The sequence below is a fragment of the Monopterus albus genome, unplaced genomic scaffold, assembly GCF_001952655.1.
Source record: "Monopterus albus unplaced genomic scaffold, M_albus_1.0 scaffold52.1, whole genome shotgun sequence".
Taxonomy (NCBI): domain Eukaryota; kingdom Metazoa; phylum Chordata; class Actinopteri; order Synbranchiformes; family Synbranchidae; genus Monopterus; species Monopterus albus.
In genome coordinates, this window is record NW_018127932.1 from 80777 (window position 1) to 98848 (window position 18072).

The 18072-nt window shown below is 39.2% G+C and overlaps 2 protein-coding genes across 6 annotated transcripts; one reads left to right on the plus strand and one right to left on the minus strand.

Annotated features, from left to right (window-relative positions):
• Positions 1-3440: 3440 nt before the first annotated feature.
• erlin1 (ER lipid raft associated 1) lies at positions 3441-9866 on the plus strand. Of its 3 annotated transcripts, none has more exons than XM_020601758.1 (12): positions 3441-3711; positions 4783-4911; positions 5402-5483; positions 5972-6018; positions 6111-6172; positions 6278-6403; positions 6508-6581; positions 7107-7165; positions 7278-7369; positions 7680-7769; positions 7873-7952; positions 8045-9866. In XM_020601758.1, the coding sequence occupies exons 1-12, from the start codon at positions 3677-3679 to the stop codon at positions 8234-8236; spliced, it is 1068 nt and encodes a 355-aa protein (XP_020457414.1). In that variant the 5' UTR covers positions 3441-3676; the 3' UTR covers positions 8237-9866. The 3 variants fall into 3 exon arrangements, with proteins under 3 accessions (XP_020457414.1, XP_020457416.1, XP_020457415.1); XM_020601760.1 differs by lacking the exon at positions 3441-3711 and adding an exon at positions 3758-4142; XM_020601759.1 differs by lacking the exon at positions 3441-3711 and adding an exon at positions 3758-4138.
• spef1 (sperm flagellar 1) lies at positions 8287-16813 on the minus strand. Of its 3 annotated transcripts, none has more exons than XM_020601762.1 (7): positions 16576-16813; positions 16249-16360; positions 15568-15715; positions 15415-15460; positions 14171-14255; positions 13973-14078; positions 8287-8374 (listed from the first exon to the last, which is right to left on the minus strand). In XM_020601762.1, the coding sequence occupies exons 1-7, from the start codon at positions 16685-16687 to the stop codon at positions 8369-8371; spliced, it is 615 nt and encodes a 204-aa protein (XP_020457418.1). In that variant the 5' UTR covers positions 16688-16813; the 3' UTR covers positions 8287-8368. The 3 variants fall into 3 exon arrangements, with proteins under 3 accessions (XP_020457418.1, XP_020457417.1, XP_020457419.1); XM_020601761.1 differs by lacking the exon at positions 8287-8374 and adding an exon at positions 13350-13593 and having other exon boundaries at positions 16576-16812; XM_020601763.1 differs by lacking the exon at positions 8287-8374 and adding an exon at positions 13350-13593 and having other exon boundaries at positions 16249-16404; positions 16576-16657.
• Between the last annotated feature and the right edge of the window lie 1259 nt (positions 16814-18072).

An 18072-nucleotide genomic window follows, 5' to 3' on the forward strand; every position in this document is an offset into this window, starting at 1 on the left:
ATATGGAGGATTGCAGATGTAGGGTATCTGCAAAGCAACACTGCCCATGCCCCAAAATCTGTGTAAGGAAAACATCCCACCCGTTCAGAACAAGAACTTCCTAACATAACTTAGCAAACAACACCCCTCATATTTCTCATCTTTTAAAAGACAGCAGCCATTCTGTTTGCCAGTTCAAGCATGCTGGCATAGAGTATGTGATAAAACAACTACTAGTACAATGTGAAACCGATTGGATTTTCATATTAAATGTCATGTCTTCCAATTTAGATGAGGAATTTGACTCCTTTCTTGTAACAACTTGTAAAACACTTTCCTTGACTAAATAAAAGGAAACATTGATGTGGGTAAGTGAATTGTCTTTTTGTGCTGAATCTTGAGGCCCCCATTCATTCTCACTTGCCACATCAACATCCATTTGGCAAGTACACCTAAATCATCTTCATCTTGGGTTTGATCAGTTTTGGATCCAAACTTCACTCACAGGACTCACAAAGCACACATGCCCACATACTGAGTACAAATGCCCCATGCTTTAAACATCACCAAAGATTTCAAGTAAAATGGAAAGAGGTTAGTACAGTAAATCTAATACTTGGGTCACATCATTCATCACTGCAATGGCTTATGTTTAGCTGATGTAAGCTGAATGGTAGCTAGAATATATCAGTGATGATTTATTCATAAAGAGCCTGACTGATCAAAGCAAGAAAAGCTGTTTCTGTGCAACAACAGTCTACAGTTATGCACGCAGCTGTGCAAGGCTGACAGCTGTGCTTTAAGCTAAATGCTTAAGTCAGCATGCTAACAACAATGATGCTAACATGCTGGCATACTTGACAGCATTACCCCAAACTGCCTGTCACCTGTACAGTCACACTATGGTGCATTCATATGCTGAAGCCAAGGACAAAGCTTCTTCATTCTCCTTCCATATAACATTCCATTCAGTAGCTGTGATGTTAGGAAGCTCAGCAGGGAATACACATACTGACCACACATAAATCATCATAGTTTGGACAGTTGGTTGCACTGAACAGTGTATGAAAGGTATATTGCTGATGTCAGAGTGAAGCAGATACCTTCACCATGTTAGAAATTAACCCAATTCTTTTGTTGGAAGCACAAGTGAAGACAGGAGAGGACTGCATAAAATCAACAGAAAGTTTACTGAAAGTCTGAGCACAGTGAAGTCATCACAGCGCTGGATTCAGAGAGACAGCTCCCGCAGGAGATCCAACTTCTCTGCACCCCGAATTAAGTTCTTACAATACATTTTATCTTCTTGGGCTGCTCCGCCCTGGACAAGGGTGCAACCTTCAATAGTTCATGATCCTATTGATCATTTGGTGTGAGCCGGAGCTCACACTTCCATGTTGAAATATGGTAAATCTAGGTATGTGTGTGTGTGTGTTAAACTGGCCAGGTGATCATCTCAGGTTGTAGCCCCCGGCCTCTGCAGGACATCCCAAGACAAAGCAAAATTTGGGATATGCTAAGTGGGTCGAGGTGTGAGTGTAAAACAGGCCTTTGCTAAAATGTAAATAGGCTGTCTGGTCACAAAGAGATGCAGACATCTAGTCTCTACACAGAAGTTACAGCATTTAAAGTAAGCAGATTCTACTTCATTACAATTGTAAGATATATAAGCAAGGGAAATAAATGTATTAAAATAACCAAAGCTCAGTAGTTCTGGACAATCATCAATACAGCTGTAATATGTATAGACAAGGAAAATAAGGTTATTGAAAAGTAACTCAAGGGAACTGCAGCTGTGAAAAGTAACTAAAGCTTATAAAGTAACTAGAGTCTATAAGACTCAAATCTTACAACCATATGATGGCACATAAATGCATCATTCATCAACGCCACACTCAAATGGACTTATTTTGGTTATTTGAAACCCAAATCCCCTTCTTTTGTTTTGTAGTGAGCGCTTTGCCTTGTCTTAATAAAAACACATCAGTGGGGACAAACTGCTGCACAGGGTGACCTATTTCTTTATTACAAAAAATAGGGGCATAGTAGTTTACCGATAAACAGCTCCACAGGGAGGGTAAACACAACAATTATTTACACTGTCTCTGGAAAGGCACCCATGTAAGACATAGTCCACCGTGCATGCTCTGGAACATAGTTTATATTGTAAACAATCAGTTTTTTCTTTGCATTTCCGATTAATAACACAAATAAGCAATTTAAGCTGATTAATTTTTTAGGTTAATACCAGACACTGAAATAAAACTGCAGTACTTTCATTCCTAATGAGCCTGAAAGTAAAATTACATGTAATACCCTACTACTACCCCAACATTTTATTGTATATACGTTTATTTGATTAGCTTTTTCAATAAAAAACAAGATATACCGTATAAGCTTGCCTTTCATCGTGTGTAACGTTATAAGTCAATATTCATTTCTTTGCTTTCTAAAAGTGTAAAGATATATAAAAAGAGGCGGATACTACTGTGAACGACAATTATTTTAACTGTCATTAAGGGCACTACCTGTGCACTGTAGTAAATACTTTCTTAAGTCAAATAGTGCACAAAGAATCGATTTTCGTTGAGAAATTTTACTGACTGGTGAAGATAGATGACGATCCTAATATCTGAAGTCTGATTCGTTGAGTCAGGCCAATAGAAACATGGCTCTTTGCATGTTGCCGCTAAGCATTATGGGGAAGCGACTAACTGCTCGCTTTTGAAAGAAAACACGTCGCAGTGTTCACAAATGCGTCAGCGTAGTTCACGCTATAATCATATATATAATCATTCTAAGCGAACTCTATATGTTATAGCGAACATTCCACGGTTCGACACCATAACGTTAAACGGTTGTCTTCTCCGATGCCATATATACAATCCCGTGACCTGGGTTGCAATTGGATGTGAGGGCGATCTGGCTGCGACATCTGTCACCCCATTGATCGCTAGGGTTGATTCGGCTGATCTGGTTGGCTAGGCGGGTGTCCCCTTCCTCCCCTCACGGCTCCATGTGTGTCCCTCCCGAAGCTCTGCGCTCGGTGGAAGAGGACGTGGTCCCCCCGGCGGACGAACATCCATCGGTATACCAGTAGCTGCGCTCCCCTGCTAGAACCTCCAAACAAGCTCAAGGCCCAATTGTAGGAGAAACGTAGGGAAGTCAAGCTCCAAGCTTCAGACACATCCAAGTGCGGCGCTGCACGTGGCAGTCTGCCCTCCTTTTACAGTTGTAATAACACTTTAAAGTTATAACACACCGTTTTTTAAAAATATTGAAGTATGCAAATATTTTTCAAAAATATAATATACAATTAAAACTTGGCTCCACATTTAAGTGTGTTAAAAGTTATAACACACCATTTTTTTTAAATATTGAAGTATGCAAATATATTTTTCAAAAATATAATATACAATTAAAACTTGGCTCCGCGTTTCACTGTGAGGTAACATGAGAACAATATAATTCATTTGAATTTTACTCCTTATGATGACACTTGGTGATGGTACATCGTGATCAACGTCAGTGATTTTAATTCCAAGTTTATTTGCTGGAAATAGGCAAAATATTCATTCCGGTTAAGGTGTTTAAAGTGCCGTAATAACATTTCCAACAGCACCCGAAGGCAGCATAGTACAACAAATAAAACCGAGAGAAACCTGTAGGAGGTGGGGTGAGGAGGTTGGGTTGTGGAATGATTAGATCAGAAGGAGACATTGTTCGGCAGAGGTATTGTTTATTCTTTGTAAACCAGCTATTTATTTGATTACTTACATATTGGTCATTCCATTTCAGCGTAGTGCAATGTGAGTTACGTCGTTTGCTTTGCACCAACAGCCTCGCAAGCTAATATTAGCATTAAGCTATAAGAAACTGACGGAGTGGCTGACTTCCGAACCCACCCGACAACGAGATCTAGCTAGCTAGGTTAACTTTAGCAAGCAAATAGTGTGTCTGCCTTTGCTATTGGTATATTAAATAATTTCAGACGGGCGTGACGGCTACACAGAGAGATATAGCTGCGGTGCAAATATGTTGCTTCATGTGCTACACGCTAGTTGTGACCTTACAAGTCATTCTGCAAGCTAGCTAATCATAGCGTTAGCTGTTTAACGCCAACGTTCTGGATACCTGTGAAGTGCACTTTATAACGGAGGCAGGTAACTTTAACGCTCCTAACGTTATTCGGTGGTATTATTAGGACTATATAGGCTGCTATATATATATACTCCCCGTTAAAGCAGTCATTTTGGAGTTAAACGTTAATTATAAGCTTGCCGTAGAAGCTTTTAAATGTTAAACTATGTTGGGTGTCATTTGGTCGCTTTCACGTAACGTTAACGTTTTTGACGTGGGTGCACTGGTGTTAAAATCAGCATACAATCAATTTATTGGGTGACTGAAGATAGCTGAGAGAGTCTTCTAAATATATCTATCTGCGTTGTATTTATACTTTACTATTGTTGGTTTAAATCGGACAGAAACAGCAACAAATGCTTCTTCCAGCCCAGAAGAAGGGAAACAATTTCAGGGCATATACTAAACCTATTTGTTTCCCTTTTCTTTGGCTAACGAAAGCTCTTTAAAGAGTAATGTTGCATCTTCTTCACTAACCACCTGTTTTCACTAAAATGGTTGCCTGTAGTATAATTTGTGAGTTGACTCTAATAGAAACATATCTCATGCATTACAGTTCAGAAGCACCAAAACTAACTTGCAGACCTTAGGCTTAACATTGCCCAGAGTACATAATGTTGTATGAATATTTCAGTATGTTTATATCTCGTCCTCTGCCTGTAGGAGTGTGCTAGAGAGGATGACGATGCCGCATGTAGGGGCAGTGTTTGCAGCAATAGCAGGAGTGATGGCCATCATGCTGCATTCCTCCATTCACAAAATAGAGGAAGGACACCTTGCTGTGTACTACAGGTATCACAACCCTGACGCTCTGTACCTGACAGAAATAACACATGTATACTAAGGATCTGGATGGTGTATTGTTCTTTGTATTAGGTCTATTTTCTGATAATGATGCATGTACATGTAGTCAGCATAAAGCAATGATATCTGCAGTACTGGAGTGTGTATGCTTCAAACTTGTTTGAACAAAAAGAGGCCAGTATTCCATTGTTGTCAGCTCAATAATTAATGTTCTAGGTTTAAGCACTGTCCTACAAGTGTCTATGATTACAAATAAATCACATGTTAAACTTAACTGTTGACATTGTTCATGAGATGGACAAAAACAGGAACACCTTGTATTATAATATAGTGTCATTCAGCAGAAACATAAGTACACCCTAACTAACTACTGTTTCCACCCAAATAAACACCTTTCAGGCCTTTTTTTAATCCTCTTTGTGTATAATTGGCAGATAATCTGAGGTTAAGAAATCAGACCAAATACTTTGTGTTTCAGGGGTGGAGCATTGCTGACCACTCCCAACGGTCCTGGATATCACATTATGCTGCCTTTCATTACCACCTACAGATCAGTGCAGGTAAATTTGCCTTTCAGTTCAGAAATGTTGCCTCTTAGCAGAAGCATGTGGAATATAAGAGTCAATTATATAAAATTACAAAAGGTGATCTTGGTTGAATCACAGTGGATTTTACATGAAGCGAGGCTCAGGTTATCTGAAATCACCTTTTGTTTGCATGAAATTGCAAACAAAAGGTGGTGAATTCTCTTAACTCAGATTCTAATAACTGACTTTTACTGATCTTTTGTCTGCATCCCACAGTTAGGATTGAAGTTTGAAGTTAAGATAATTTTACCACTACATCTAAGGTTGACTGAACTTTCATGATCAGCAGTGATGACGTTTAAATATGTGAGGTATTATTGTATAGACAAAGGTTAACTTAAACATTCACCATTCAACATTAATTGCAAGCTTTTATGAAGTAGGAACATACACTTAAATCCAGATACATGTTCACGAAAGAATCTGTAGTGGGAGAATAATGTTGAATGTTTGTGTTTCAGACGACACTTCAAACTGATGAGATCAAGAATGTGCCTTGTGGAACAAGGTGTGACTGAACTTATTGATGTATGGCAGTAAAGCAGTCGATCCATTCTTGAAAATAGTTATGAATTAAACAGGTATTTATTTTCTTCACAGTGGCGGTGTGATGATCTATTTTGACAGGATAGAAGTTGTTAACATGCTGGTCCCCTCAGCAGGTGTGAAGCATTCTGATTTCTTTCATTGCTGCACTTCCTTGTTCAGCTGACCCTGCCAGCTGCCTGGCATTGCCGTAACTGTCACTTTTGTTCATCTGTTTTCAGTCGTGGACATTGTGAGGAACTACACTGCTGATTATGACAAAACTCTCATTTTCAACAAGATTCACCATGAACTCAACCAGTTCTGCAGTGTCCACACACTACAGGAGGTCTACATTGAGTTGTTTGGTGAATACACATTTCATTTAACATTTCAAAGAGAGCATTATGTGCTGCTTGTTCAGTTGTTAAAAAAAAAGTATATATATATATATTTTTTTTTTGTCCTGCAGATATTATAGATGAGAACCTTAAGACTGCGTTGCAGAAAGATCTTAATGTTATGGCACCTGGACTTACAATACAGGTACTTAAAAACACACAAAAGTTAAGCAGCTGGGGCATAGTAAGTAGAATTCTATAGAATTTTGGATTATTGTGGAAAATAAGCTCTGTCAAAAAACAAGAGTTTGACACTTAGACATTTTGTTCAGCAAGATAATCTGCACAGGTGAAGTGAACCCCACTTTTAGGATTTTTGAAGCCCAAATACAGAAGTAAAAGGCTATTGTTAGGCTGCCATGACTTAAAAGTCACCACCACAGTTTCCAGCATGTAATTTGATTTCTAGTGCTTACTTCTTCTGCAAAATCATTTCACCGTGACATTCAATCACCAGTTGTAGGTGACAAGTGTGAATTATGCTAAAATGACCAGAACAACTAATGAATCTTTCACTCAAACTCTGAACCAGTAGACTAGTTCAAACTCAAAACCCTCATAGCCTGATAACCAGTCATCTGCTTAATGTGAAAAGTTTTGGCAAACTGAACAAAGGGTAAATTTATTTTGCTCTCTTTTTCCTCTGCACTCTTTCACCGTCATGATAAAGGCAGTTCGTGTTACCAAGCCAAAGATCCCCGAGGCTATCAGGAGGAACTTTGAACTCATGTGAGTTTATGAATACATTTCATAATCTTTGTGACCCACTCATCGAAGCAACACCACACAGAAAGGAAGAACTTGTTTTTGAGTGTGTGTGTGTGTGTGTGTGCGGGCGCAGGGAAGCAGAAAAGACTCGTCTGCTAATAACAGCTCAGACTCAGAAGGTGGTGGAAAAGGAAGCAGAGACTGAAAGAAAGAAGGCTATTATTGGTAAGTGTGGACTTTTACCATAATTCAGCTGCTATGTTTTCATTTGCATGACCCTCATTACAATTTTAACAGCTTCTCTTTTTCAGTCACTCCTGTACAGAAGGAGGATTAGGGCCACTGTAAAACTTCTATTTAAGTTCAGACTTTTTGCTCAGAATTCCCTTTAATCTCAGAATTCTGAGGAAAAAAGTCAATTTGCATATTTTTTTTTACAGCAGCTCTAATCCTCTTCTGCACTCCTGTGCTGCTCCTCTGTCCACCTCCACATTCTGTACAGTTCTTAAAGCTAACATGGATCTCTGTCCCACAGAGGCTCAGAAAGTGGCTCAGGTAGCAGAGATCCACTTCCAGCAGAAGGTGATGGAGAAAGAGACAGAGAAGAGGATCTCTGAGATTGAAGGTTAGCCTCACTGCTCTTGGTTCTCTTCTGTGAGATGGCTTTGTGTTTTGATGAGCTGCTTTGTCATGAGTGTGCCTCATTCAACACTGTCTCTTTGTTTCAGATGCTGCCTTCTTGGCCAGGGAGAAGGCTAAGGCTGATGCAGAGTATTACACTGCTGCCAAATATGCTGAAGCAAACATGGTAAAAAAAAAATAAATTGATGCTGACACATTTTCACACATGAACATGTAATCATATAACCTTTAATCATTCTTTTTCCTAAATCTTCACAGTTGAAGTTAACCCCAGAGTACCTGGAGCTGATGAAGTACCAGGCTATAGCAGCCAACAGTAAGATCTACTTTGGGCAGGACATCCCTAACATGTTTGTAGAGGGTACCAACAGTCCACCTAAGCCTGCGCGCTCCCCTAATCTGCCCACTGCTGACCCAGACATATTTAAAGTGAAGGTAGACGGGCAGTGAGTCCACAGTTCTGCCTCGACACAGGACAGGATACCCTGATGAGGACTTGTCTTGTCGGTAGGGTGGAGAGCACTGAACTGAAGATGATGGGTGTGGTAGCTTTGAAGCTAGTTTGGTGAACACACTTCAGTCTTAAATCTAAATGGCATAAACAAAGAGGGAAAATATAAGGCGAAAAACAAGCAAAACTTAATGAAATGATGAAAGGTAAAGTTTTTGTTTTTTTTAATCCTCCACTCTTTGGGAAAAGACAAGTTTTACGAATGCAAATGAATGAATGTCAATTGAAAATCAAAAGCATAATAAATGCTTATGGTTGAAAGGTGACAGCAAGTAGTCGCCCTGACTTACACATGCTTGCAATCAATGCAGTGTTTAACTTTGCTTTAGGGTCTGCATTCATTTTGTTTGCTGTATGCAAGGGGAGTGTTCTGTGATGCATATGATGTTTGAGAATTCAATTCTGGGTTTAACTGAACTGGAATCAGACGGGTGACACTAATTAAAAGTAGGATGATTTGTTTAAGTGCGTCATGTGGGTAGGTAATCTCTGTGCCATTTTATTTTACACTGAATAACTAGTTGGCTCTTCTCTCTGAAAGCGAGTCGGTGTGAGGGCTGTTTAATCACACCTCATATAAAATGCTGCATGCAGAGGAGCTTAAAATCACTGATGGGTTATTACAGCAGTGTGTGCATTATAAATGTGCAGCAGTCATTCACTACTGGGAGCCCACATATAGATATTTTCATTTGACTGGAATTCTACAGATACAAAATTGAGTTGTGGGGAAAAAAACTGAAATGATGGTTTTCTAGAAACAATTGGCCTGACAGTTAAATTTTCACATAAGCCTGCTTAAAGTGAACTACTGCTCTACAGATATTCAAGTTTTTGAAGATGGAGCATTGTCATTGTATGTGCATAGATAAATTCAGTATTGATAGCAGTATACAGTTCTTTTCTTTTAGCTTGGTTATAGTTTGCTGTTGCTCATTGTGGCTAAGAGTTGCAACCACGACAGAAAGACTTGAGATGCTGCTGTGTCATTCTCTGAGAGGCCAACTGAGAAGAAAAAGACCTAATGCAGCTGCAAGAAAATCTGATTATCTTCTGAAGACTTGTTCAAAATCATTAAGTTAACATTTAAAAGAGTTGAGCACTAGTGGATTGTTTCACTGAAGGAAGGTGTGATTTGCACGTCTTGTCAAGAAGTCTCCATCTGGTTTTTATTATCTAGACCTGACATGGAAATATGTCATGGTTTGATTCAGATGATTAGTAGTGCCTGTCCTTGTCAGCTAACGTCGTTGCACAGGAACGTGACTTATTTTAACAGCTACCCAGTGTTAAACAAAGCTTATACTCTCCAAATGTTAAAAAGTTCAAATGTGCTGAATCTGGTGACAACAGTAACTTTGCGAAACAAGAAAATAACTATTTAAAGTGATTTCATGTCTAATTGAAGTGCATTGACTAACCCCCCCCAAACTAGAATCTAAATCTGTGTCTCCTGTTTATTTATGGTAATATTTTTATTGCACCATATTTAGAGTATTTGTCTGTGGCATATTCTGGGCACATTAGTCTGTCAAAGTACAAATAATACAAACAAAAGCTCCTTTCCACTGTCAGTGTTTATATTTTTCTCTAATTCATGAATTAATGGCCTGCAAAGTTTTCTAATCTTTACTAAACAAGATCATTATTGTGACACAGTAAACACACACAACTCCTAGTTACAATAGTAGCTTAAAGTGAATGAGTGTTTTTTTGTGACAACTTAAGTTCCAGTACTACACAATAACAAGCTTTGTTCTGTTTAACGCTAAATGTTGTTTGGACTTAAACAGGATGCAAGTTGGTGCTAGTTTTTATCGTGCTTTAAGCTTTTGGACTTTGTTCAGCTGTGTGTTTGAGAAACCTGAAAATACTTCCATTATTCAGAATACAAGCCTTAAATAATAATAATAATAATAATAATGGGTTAACCCCAGACTGAGCTTCTTACAAGCTGAAAGGCTCCACTTGAACTGGGCCGTGAGATTCCTTAAGCACTTGGATGTACAGACTCCTCATAGACTGAGAAAAGCACAACTAGCAGTGGACACTAATGGTGTTTGGAAGATGTATTGATGTTTACTTGATCTCCGGATGGCAAGTAAAGGTTTCACTCTTATTTGCTTTGGTGGTGGGTTCAAATAAAGATGCAAAAGGTTTTATGAATCACTCATGAAAAAGATTTTTTTTTTTTTAAATATTTTGTACAATCTGTGAAATTAAAACATTGCCTCCTTGTTTTAAAAAAGTTTATATGCAAAAATGTTTTAAAGTTTTGACAATGTTCTTATGTAAAATAAAACCTATTTTGATACCTCTCTTGTCTCGTGTGGACGTCATGTAATGTGCTCAGACTGCCATCGTTAGGCGCACTAACACCGTGTTAAATGATCTGCTCTAAATACTCTGTTCCAAACAGGCTCGCCCAGTGACAGTATAGAGACAAAGAACAAGTTACTGGCTCAAATAACGGCCAGTAAGATTTTGAAAATGTTAAAACACAGAGATTACACAAAAATGTTTTTGGTGCGGGAGGACACAATTAAACCACACTTGCCCACAAAATGAAGTTACAAGTTTGGACTTGGGGCCCTGCTTTTTGAAGGGAAAACGCCTTACTGATTGTTATTTGTCTATTTAGACATTTTATAGAATCTGTACCCTAAAACCTTTCTCACAGTTTTATAAATGATATATCAGATATTTAGATTCATTCTGATGCAATGTGCATGTGTAGGCTAATTATTTTTGTGGATGACTGGGTGGTTGAGGTAACATGAGGGTGACTCAGTGAGCACTCATTGGTTTTACATCATCTATAGAGAGGGAGATATAGATATATACAGTCTACACAGTTCCTGTTGTTCTAACCTATATAATGTATTGTAAACATTGCAAAACAGATTGTAAAATGTGAGGAGACTGTAAAACTCAAGTGTCTTTACAAAGGCTCTCTGGTAGTGCGTTTGAGCGTGTGTGACTGCTGCCTGAATGACCAGATGAGGGATAGCTTCCTCTTATGACCTCTTAGTCATCATAGAACTCACTCTGGTCTCCTTTCACAACTAAGCCATCAGTCTTTGCTTTCTGTGGGAGGGTGTTTCGCTTTGGTCTGAGCCCAGATCGGATTTTCACTCATCCTCATCTTGTTTACTTAACTGTAGAGGGTTTACTGTGGATCTCTGCTGTGCTCATTTTGAATGCTTGGTCTGATTTGGTGTTGGGGTACAAAGTCAGTGAGTTTAGAGCCCCCTCTTAGGAAGTGGGGTCAAGGTCAGATGTGATGTGCCCTGAATGAGCCAGCGCTTCTCTTTCCTTCCTTTGGCCCCTGAGCTCAGATCCTGCCTGTTCCTTCTAGCCTTGACTCCACCCAGCATCTGTTTCTACCCAGAGATATAAGGGTGTTGTCCCTCATCACTCAGTGTATGACTCTAAATCCAGTCTCCAAACAGCAGTGTGATTCTGAATGATTCATCAACGGCTGTGAGCGCCTGCATCAATAGCTACTCTGTTCTCTTTTTCTTTCACATTCCTATCCTCTATGTGTGTCTATTGTATTGTATGTGTGTGTGTATTGGTGCAACACACACACACACACACACAAAGAGCAATACCTTTGTCATTTCTCAGCACATTTCTGTTTAATCTCTACATTTCTGTGATGATCCTTAGAATAAACATCGAGTCAGCTGCACGATTTAGGTTCTGAACCTAATTCTGCATTACATACGTGTCATACATACAGGTTTTGATTGATTTCTTTGTGCTTTAGTCTTGTTTATTTTCATGTTATAAAGTCAGTCAGCCTTTAGTGTCAGCTCAATCAATTTTACAAATAAATCAGTTTGAATGGAAATCACCCAGTTTTCATCCAGGAATGTAACCTTGATGATGTTCTGCAACTTTTGCATGTATATGTGTTTGACCTTATTTGTAATTATCTACAGAAGTATGTAACAAAAATCTGAATGCTCTAAGCTTGACAATGGTGATTGATAAGGTGAAATGAAGGTTATCAGCGCAACAGGACTCAATAGCATCAGCAGGCAGCTGGAGAAGACTGGCTGCTCCTGAGACGTCTCAGCAGGTCGCCTGTCTCCTGTTCTTCTACACCAATATAGGGGGTAGGATCAAAGACTACACAGGGGCAGACAAACACTGACAGACACATGGCAGCAGGTCTTATCTGATGTAATATGGTAGCGAGGAGCAAACCGCCTAACCTCACCTCATGGGCAGGGCCTGACACTTCAGAAAATGAAGGCAGGCTGTGATCTGTGTCAGCAATACTTTACTAAATGTGCTCATTTGTCACCTTCGTGATACATTAATTCAAGCTGGAAACTGTGGAAAATTCTGTTAAAATTAACTAAGCGCTCTATCACAAGAATTTCATAGAAAATGAAATGATGTCATTTGGGACTTGGAAGGCAATGACAGTCACAGTGTAAAAACAGCACAGCATGTTATTTTGTTTGCAGCAGTTGGTTAATGTCTAAGCTTCAAACCTGTCCTCTGCTTATTTGTTCCATTCTGCTCATATTAAAACAGACCATTTGAATTTATGGAAAGACTGGCAGTCAGAAACGTTATAGGCACATGTTTATAGGCACAAAAATCATATACACTATGAAAAACACTTTCTACACAGTCCTCACAAAAAAGCTACTGTTTATAAGAATTTTCATAAACAGGCAAGTAAATAATTTAGAGTAAGAACTTATTCAATGTCAAATTTGTTACACGAGGACAATGTAATATCTGTAAATATGCAAAAATATTTCTATTATAGAGAAGACAGTTGGTGCACCGCCCTTGTTAAATCACATTATTGAAAACATTTCAATGTCAAATTAGATAAATCATGCCCTCTTGAAACATGCATACAATGGAATCAGTAAACGTCCATATCTCTAATGATTTTTCTTTACAGAGACATAAAACACATCAGTATTAAAACAGTATGTCTGTTATCCCACAGATACACTCCAATATGTTTGGTGCATTTTAGCTGTTGAGACAATGATCAGAACTTTATAAAAACTGATCCTGTGCTGTGACAAATTATTTTTAATAAAGTAAGACTTCACTGTTGATATTACAGGGGTTACATCTCAGAGCTACTACAATAAATCTTCTGTGCGTCAGTGTGTCTTTCATATTGTCGGTGTACATGTTTATATCAGCGTGTATTGTTTTTTGCTTTGTACATCTCCAGATGCCGTGTCAGGTCTTCAATACGCATGTCCTTCAAGTGAAGAAGATGTTCTAATTTGTTCACTTTCAACTTCAGGATCTAGACACACACACAAGGGGATGTACAAGGGTGTGTTAAAACTTCAGGCTTCTTTCTAAATTTCTTTTGTCACTGATGAAGACTTCCTAAATGCTGAGAACTCATAAACTTGTGTCACTATTATGCTTCTTTCTTAATATGCAGATGTGAACACTGACAGGAAAGAAAAAAACAGTCATATCCACTGTGCAGATACTGACTCACTGGCCACTGCTGACAGAGTTTATGACACACACATCTGCAGCATTGCAGGTTGTGTATCTGTATGATAAAGCTCTTCTACAGGACATCAAAAAGGAAGATTTGCAGATGTCAGCATTGTGTGTTTCCTGGATTCAAGTGGGGGTGTCTTTGTGTGTGTGTGTGTGTGTGTGTGTACCTCCACAGTCTCCTGCAAAGCCAGGATATCTTGCTCTTTTTCCTGTAGGATTTGTTGAGAAGTAGGATCCATGTCTGTGTAAAACTGCACTTTGTGCTGCTGCTGGCTTCACAATTAAAAACACAAATGACACATTATTATTATAAACAGTGGTGTAGATTTGTTTCATTCAAATTAAAAGAAAAGTTTTGGTCTTACCTGTTTTTCGGTCTGCTCTTTCCATCTTTTTTCATGTCTCCTCCTGCCAGATGAGCCAGATGTTTTGCTTCAATCTGATGAATTTCTGAAGACAACAAACAAAAGTATAACATTTCACCAACTATAATGTGAATATAATATGATGCTGTTGTGGGAAACCTGCAAAGATGCATGCCCCCAAATTAAATTAATCAATAAATATACAAACAAACAAAATAAAATAAATAAATAAATAAGGACATGACTAGGGTGAAGGTAGAAGGACAGGAGGCAGACTAGCAATAGCTATAAGCGAAAGAAGGAGAAACAAGAGTAAGGTGGAGGATGGGAAGTCAATGGGCTTTTAAATCCAGCAGGGCTGAACTGAGGCCAGTGATAAAGGCCATCTGGTGATGTTAGGAGCTGATATGAGTATCTGAACTTTGTGTCTGATAGTGAATGGAGTGTAGCTGGATGTGGAAAGAACAGAGGGAGGACGCACTGGCCTGAGGTTAGCTTTACAGGACTGTTTCAGGGATGGATGAGGTGTGGGAAACGGAAGAGAGACATGTCACTGATTCACTCCCTAAAGGTTGTGGCATTTTCTAATCAGTCCTGGCTGACGCTTTGAAATGAATATGTCCGTGTGTGGTCACTGCTATCTCTGGGAAAGATTAATTGAGAGTTGTTAGCATGGCGCAAATGCTGACAATATCAGGACAGACAAGAGACGGTAGGGAGTAGATAGGATTTTGGAAAAACAAGAGAAGGTAGGGAGTAGATAGGATTTTGGAAAAATACCATGTCAGGGGTACAATCAGCCTCCACAGCAGTCACCAAACAATCCTCTCAGACGCAAAAAAACACCACAATTTGTCTTGAAAATGCAGATTTTGTGTTTGTCAGCTGATTAGACGGCACAAGCATCTAAAATTATACCCACTTCCTTCCCTGTGCTAAAAACAAACTGCAAAAATTTGGCAGTGTTAGCTAATACACTCCACAATGATACTAAAATAAGTCATCATATTCTTGTTAACTCAGCAGTGTCAGCTTCTGAAATCCATTTGATGTCGCTGACCTAATCACACTTTTATAACTTCTAATTAAACTATCCTGGGATGTAAAGTAAGGCCAAATATGCTAGCAGACATGTCAGTCAGAGGTTATTGGTTTTAAGATTATTACTGTGTGGACTGTGCATGTTGGTTAAATAACCGTATGTTGGTGTTTGTGTAAATGTAACAAAAGAATAGCTACGCTACCTGCATGAGTTTTCTCCTCATTCCTGGTGATATAGTATCCCCCATCCTGGGTTGAAAAGAACTTTTTGTTCAATTTTGTAATTACCATTCAAACACACACAAAGTAGCTTAGGTATGCCTGAAAGCACACATGTGTAAACATATAGTGCAAACCAGATTGTTGTTTGTGAAGGGCTCCAGTTTCTTGTCTATCTGTTCCCTGAGGGTGCTCAGTACAGGCTCTATCACTCCTGCAGTGTTCAGTACAATCCTCCTCACTGTCTCCACTGGCACGTGAAAGTTCAGTTTGGAAAACACCTTCCTGACCACAGAGGGGAAAAAAACACACGTTTCTTATTTAGAAAACTAATTTCAATAGGAACTACAGAGTAGCAGGTGATGCATGATGATGATAAACACCATAGTATCCATAAATCTGTGGATGGCTGTGTGCCTTATCAGCGGCCAGGGAGTGTGTGCTGGATGCAGAGGCCCTTGGTCATGCTCAATTAAAGTTTTTCCTGTGTTTGTTCAGTGAAAAGCCAACGCTTGTGTAATGTCTGTCATTTCTATTATGAGATAGATATCATTTAGGGTTGTAATGTTTTGTTGAATGTGTGTTTGTGTAAGAATGTTCTGGGGAGAAGTGGACATATTGACAAAGTTGTGAAAATTTGAATTTCTCCAGCTGTGTAACACACATGTTCTGGTAGTGGCTGTGTCCTTGATGCAATCAATTGCTATTCCTACTCAAAGCCTACAGCCAGTAATCACCAGTCAATGAGTGCAGCCACCTGCACTAGCTCCATACATATCCTCTGAATAAACAAACTACAAAACTAGCTGGCTCCTTACCTGTTGAGGAGGCTCCAGTTATTGAGCTTCTGTGGTGTGGAGTTAGCAGGAATATAGTTATGCAGGTCAACAAGCTTTGGGAGGAAATGTTTTACAACCTCAGCAGTCATCACTAGAGAAAGTTCAGCATAGGGGCACAGTCAGTTCACAAGTGGCCTAGATAAATAAACAGACATTTCAGCTGATGCACTATGTAAATAACCAAATTACACGATTGTAGCTGGCAATCGTTATTTGACAAATCAATAAGAGATCTTGTTACTCCTGCTACTTGTTAAGTTAGTTACCATCTCTCTTAAGACTGCTTGCAAAGCCAAAGTTAACTACCTCCGTCGCTGAAGTCTCTTGTGATGTGTCTCTTGGGTCGCGACAGCGGTATTTTGTCTAGCCATGCGTACAAATCCTGCAGTTCGTCTTCGCTCAGTTCTCGATCCATCATTCTTAAAGCGACATCTCTTTCTGGATAGTTTGTAAAGGTCGGGACCTGCTTTAGCTACTTGGCTAATCTGTTAGCTCACCTCACCTTGTTTAAGGCGTTGCTACGCGACCGCTAATTACTATGGCAACACAGATAATGGCGCCTGGACGTAAAGTAGAGCGTGGGTCGGCCTACATTTTTCCGTTCCTGTCAAAAGTATTTTACCACAGACAATAAAAAGAGATAAAGCAGAGAATCCTTTGACCTAAAAGCTATATGTAAAAGCAGCCAAGGTCTGAGAGCTACAGAGTCACTATAGTATGAACACAAAGAGGACTGAGGCCCCATCAGAGCTGAAGTGGACCAGAAAGAGAACTGAATCCTTTTTTAAAGGTACTCACAGTGTGAACACAATAAGAACTGAGTTCCTTTTTAGTTAGTGCCCTTTTTGGTCCACTTTAAAAAGGACTGAATTTAGTTAATTTAAAAGGGACCAACTGTGAAAACACCCTAAATTTTTGTCCAACCAGGCCCACACTGTTGGGTACCCGACATGTCCCATTGGGCTCGGTTTGGGTATCCACACTCTAACATAAAGACAGAGAAAAAAATGACTGTGGTGATGCACTTTCATTGTAAGTTCCCTTTTACAGACACAATAAATAAAAATGGGCCAAATACAGTGGGTACGGAAAGTATTCAGACCCCCTTAATTTTTTCACTCTTTGTTATATTGCAGCCATATGCTAAAATCATTTAATTTCATTTTTTTCCTCATTAATGTACACACAGCACCCCATATTGACAGAAAAACACAGAATGTTTGACATTTTTGCAGATTTATTAAAAAAGAAAAACTGAAATATCACATGGTCATAAGTATTCAGACCCTTTGCTGTGACACTCATATATTTAACTTAGGTGCTGTCCATTTCTTCTGATCATCCCTGAGATGGTTCTACACCTTCATTTGAGTCCAGCTGTGTTTGATTATACTGACTGGACGTGATTAGGAAAGCCACACACCTGTCTATATAAGACCCTACAGCTCACAGTGCATGTCAGAGCAAATGAGAATCATGAGGTCAAAGGAACTGCCTGAAGAGCTCAGAGACAGAATTGTGGCAAGGCACAGATCTGGCCAAGGTTACCAAAAAATGTCTGCTGCACTTAAGGTTCCTAAGAGCACAGTGGCCTCCATAATCCTTGATTTGATTTGATTTATTCTTTCAAGCATTTAAAACAGTTGATATAACAACACATTTTCAAGCATTTAAAACAAACAAAAAAAATCCTTAAATGGAAGACGTTTGGGACGACCAGAACCCTTCCTAGAGCTGGCCGTCCAGCCAAACTGAGCTATCGGGGGAGAAGAGCCTTGGTGAGAGAGGTACAGAAGAACCCAA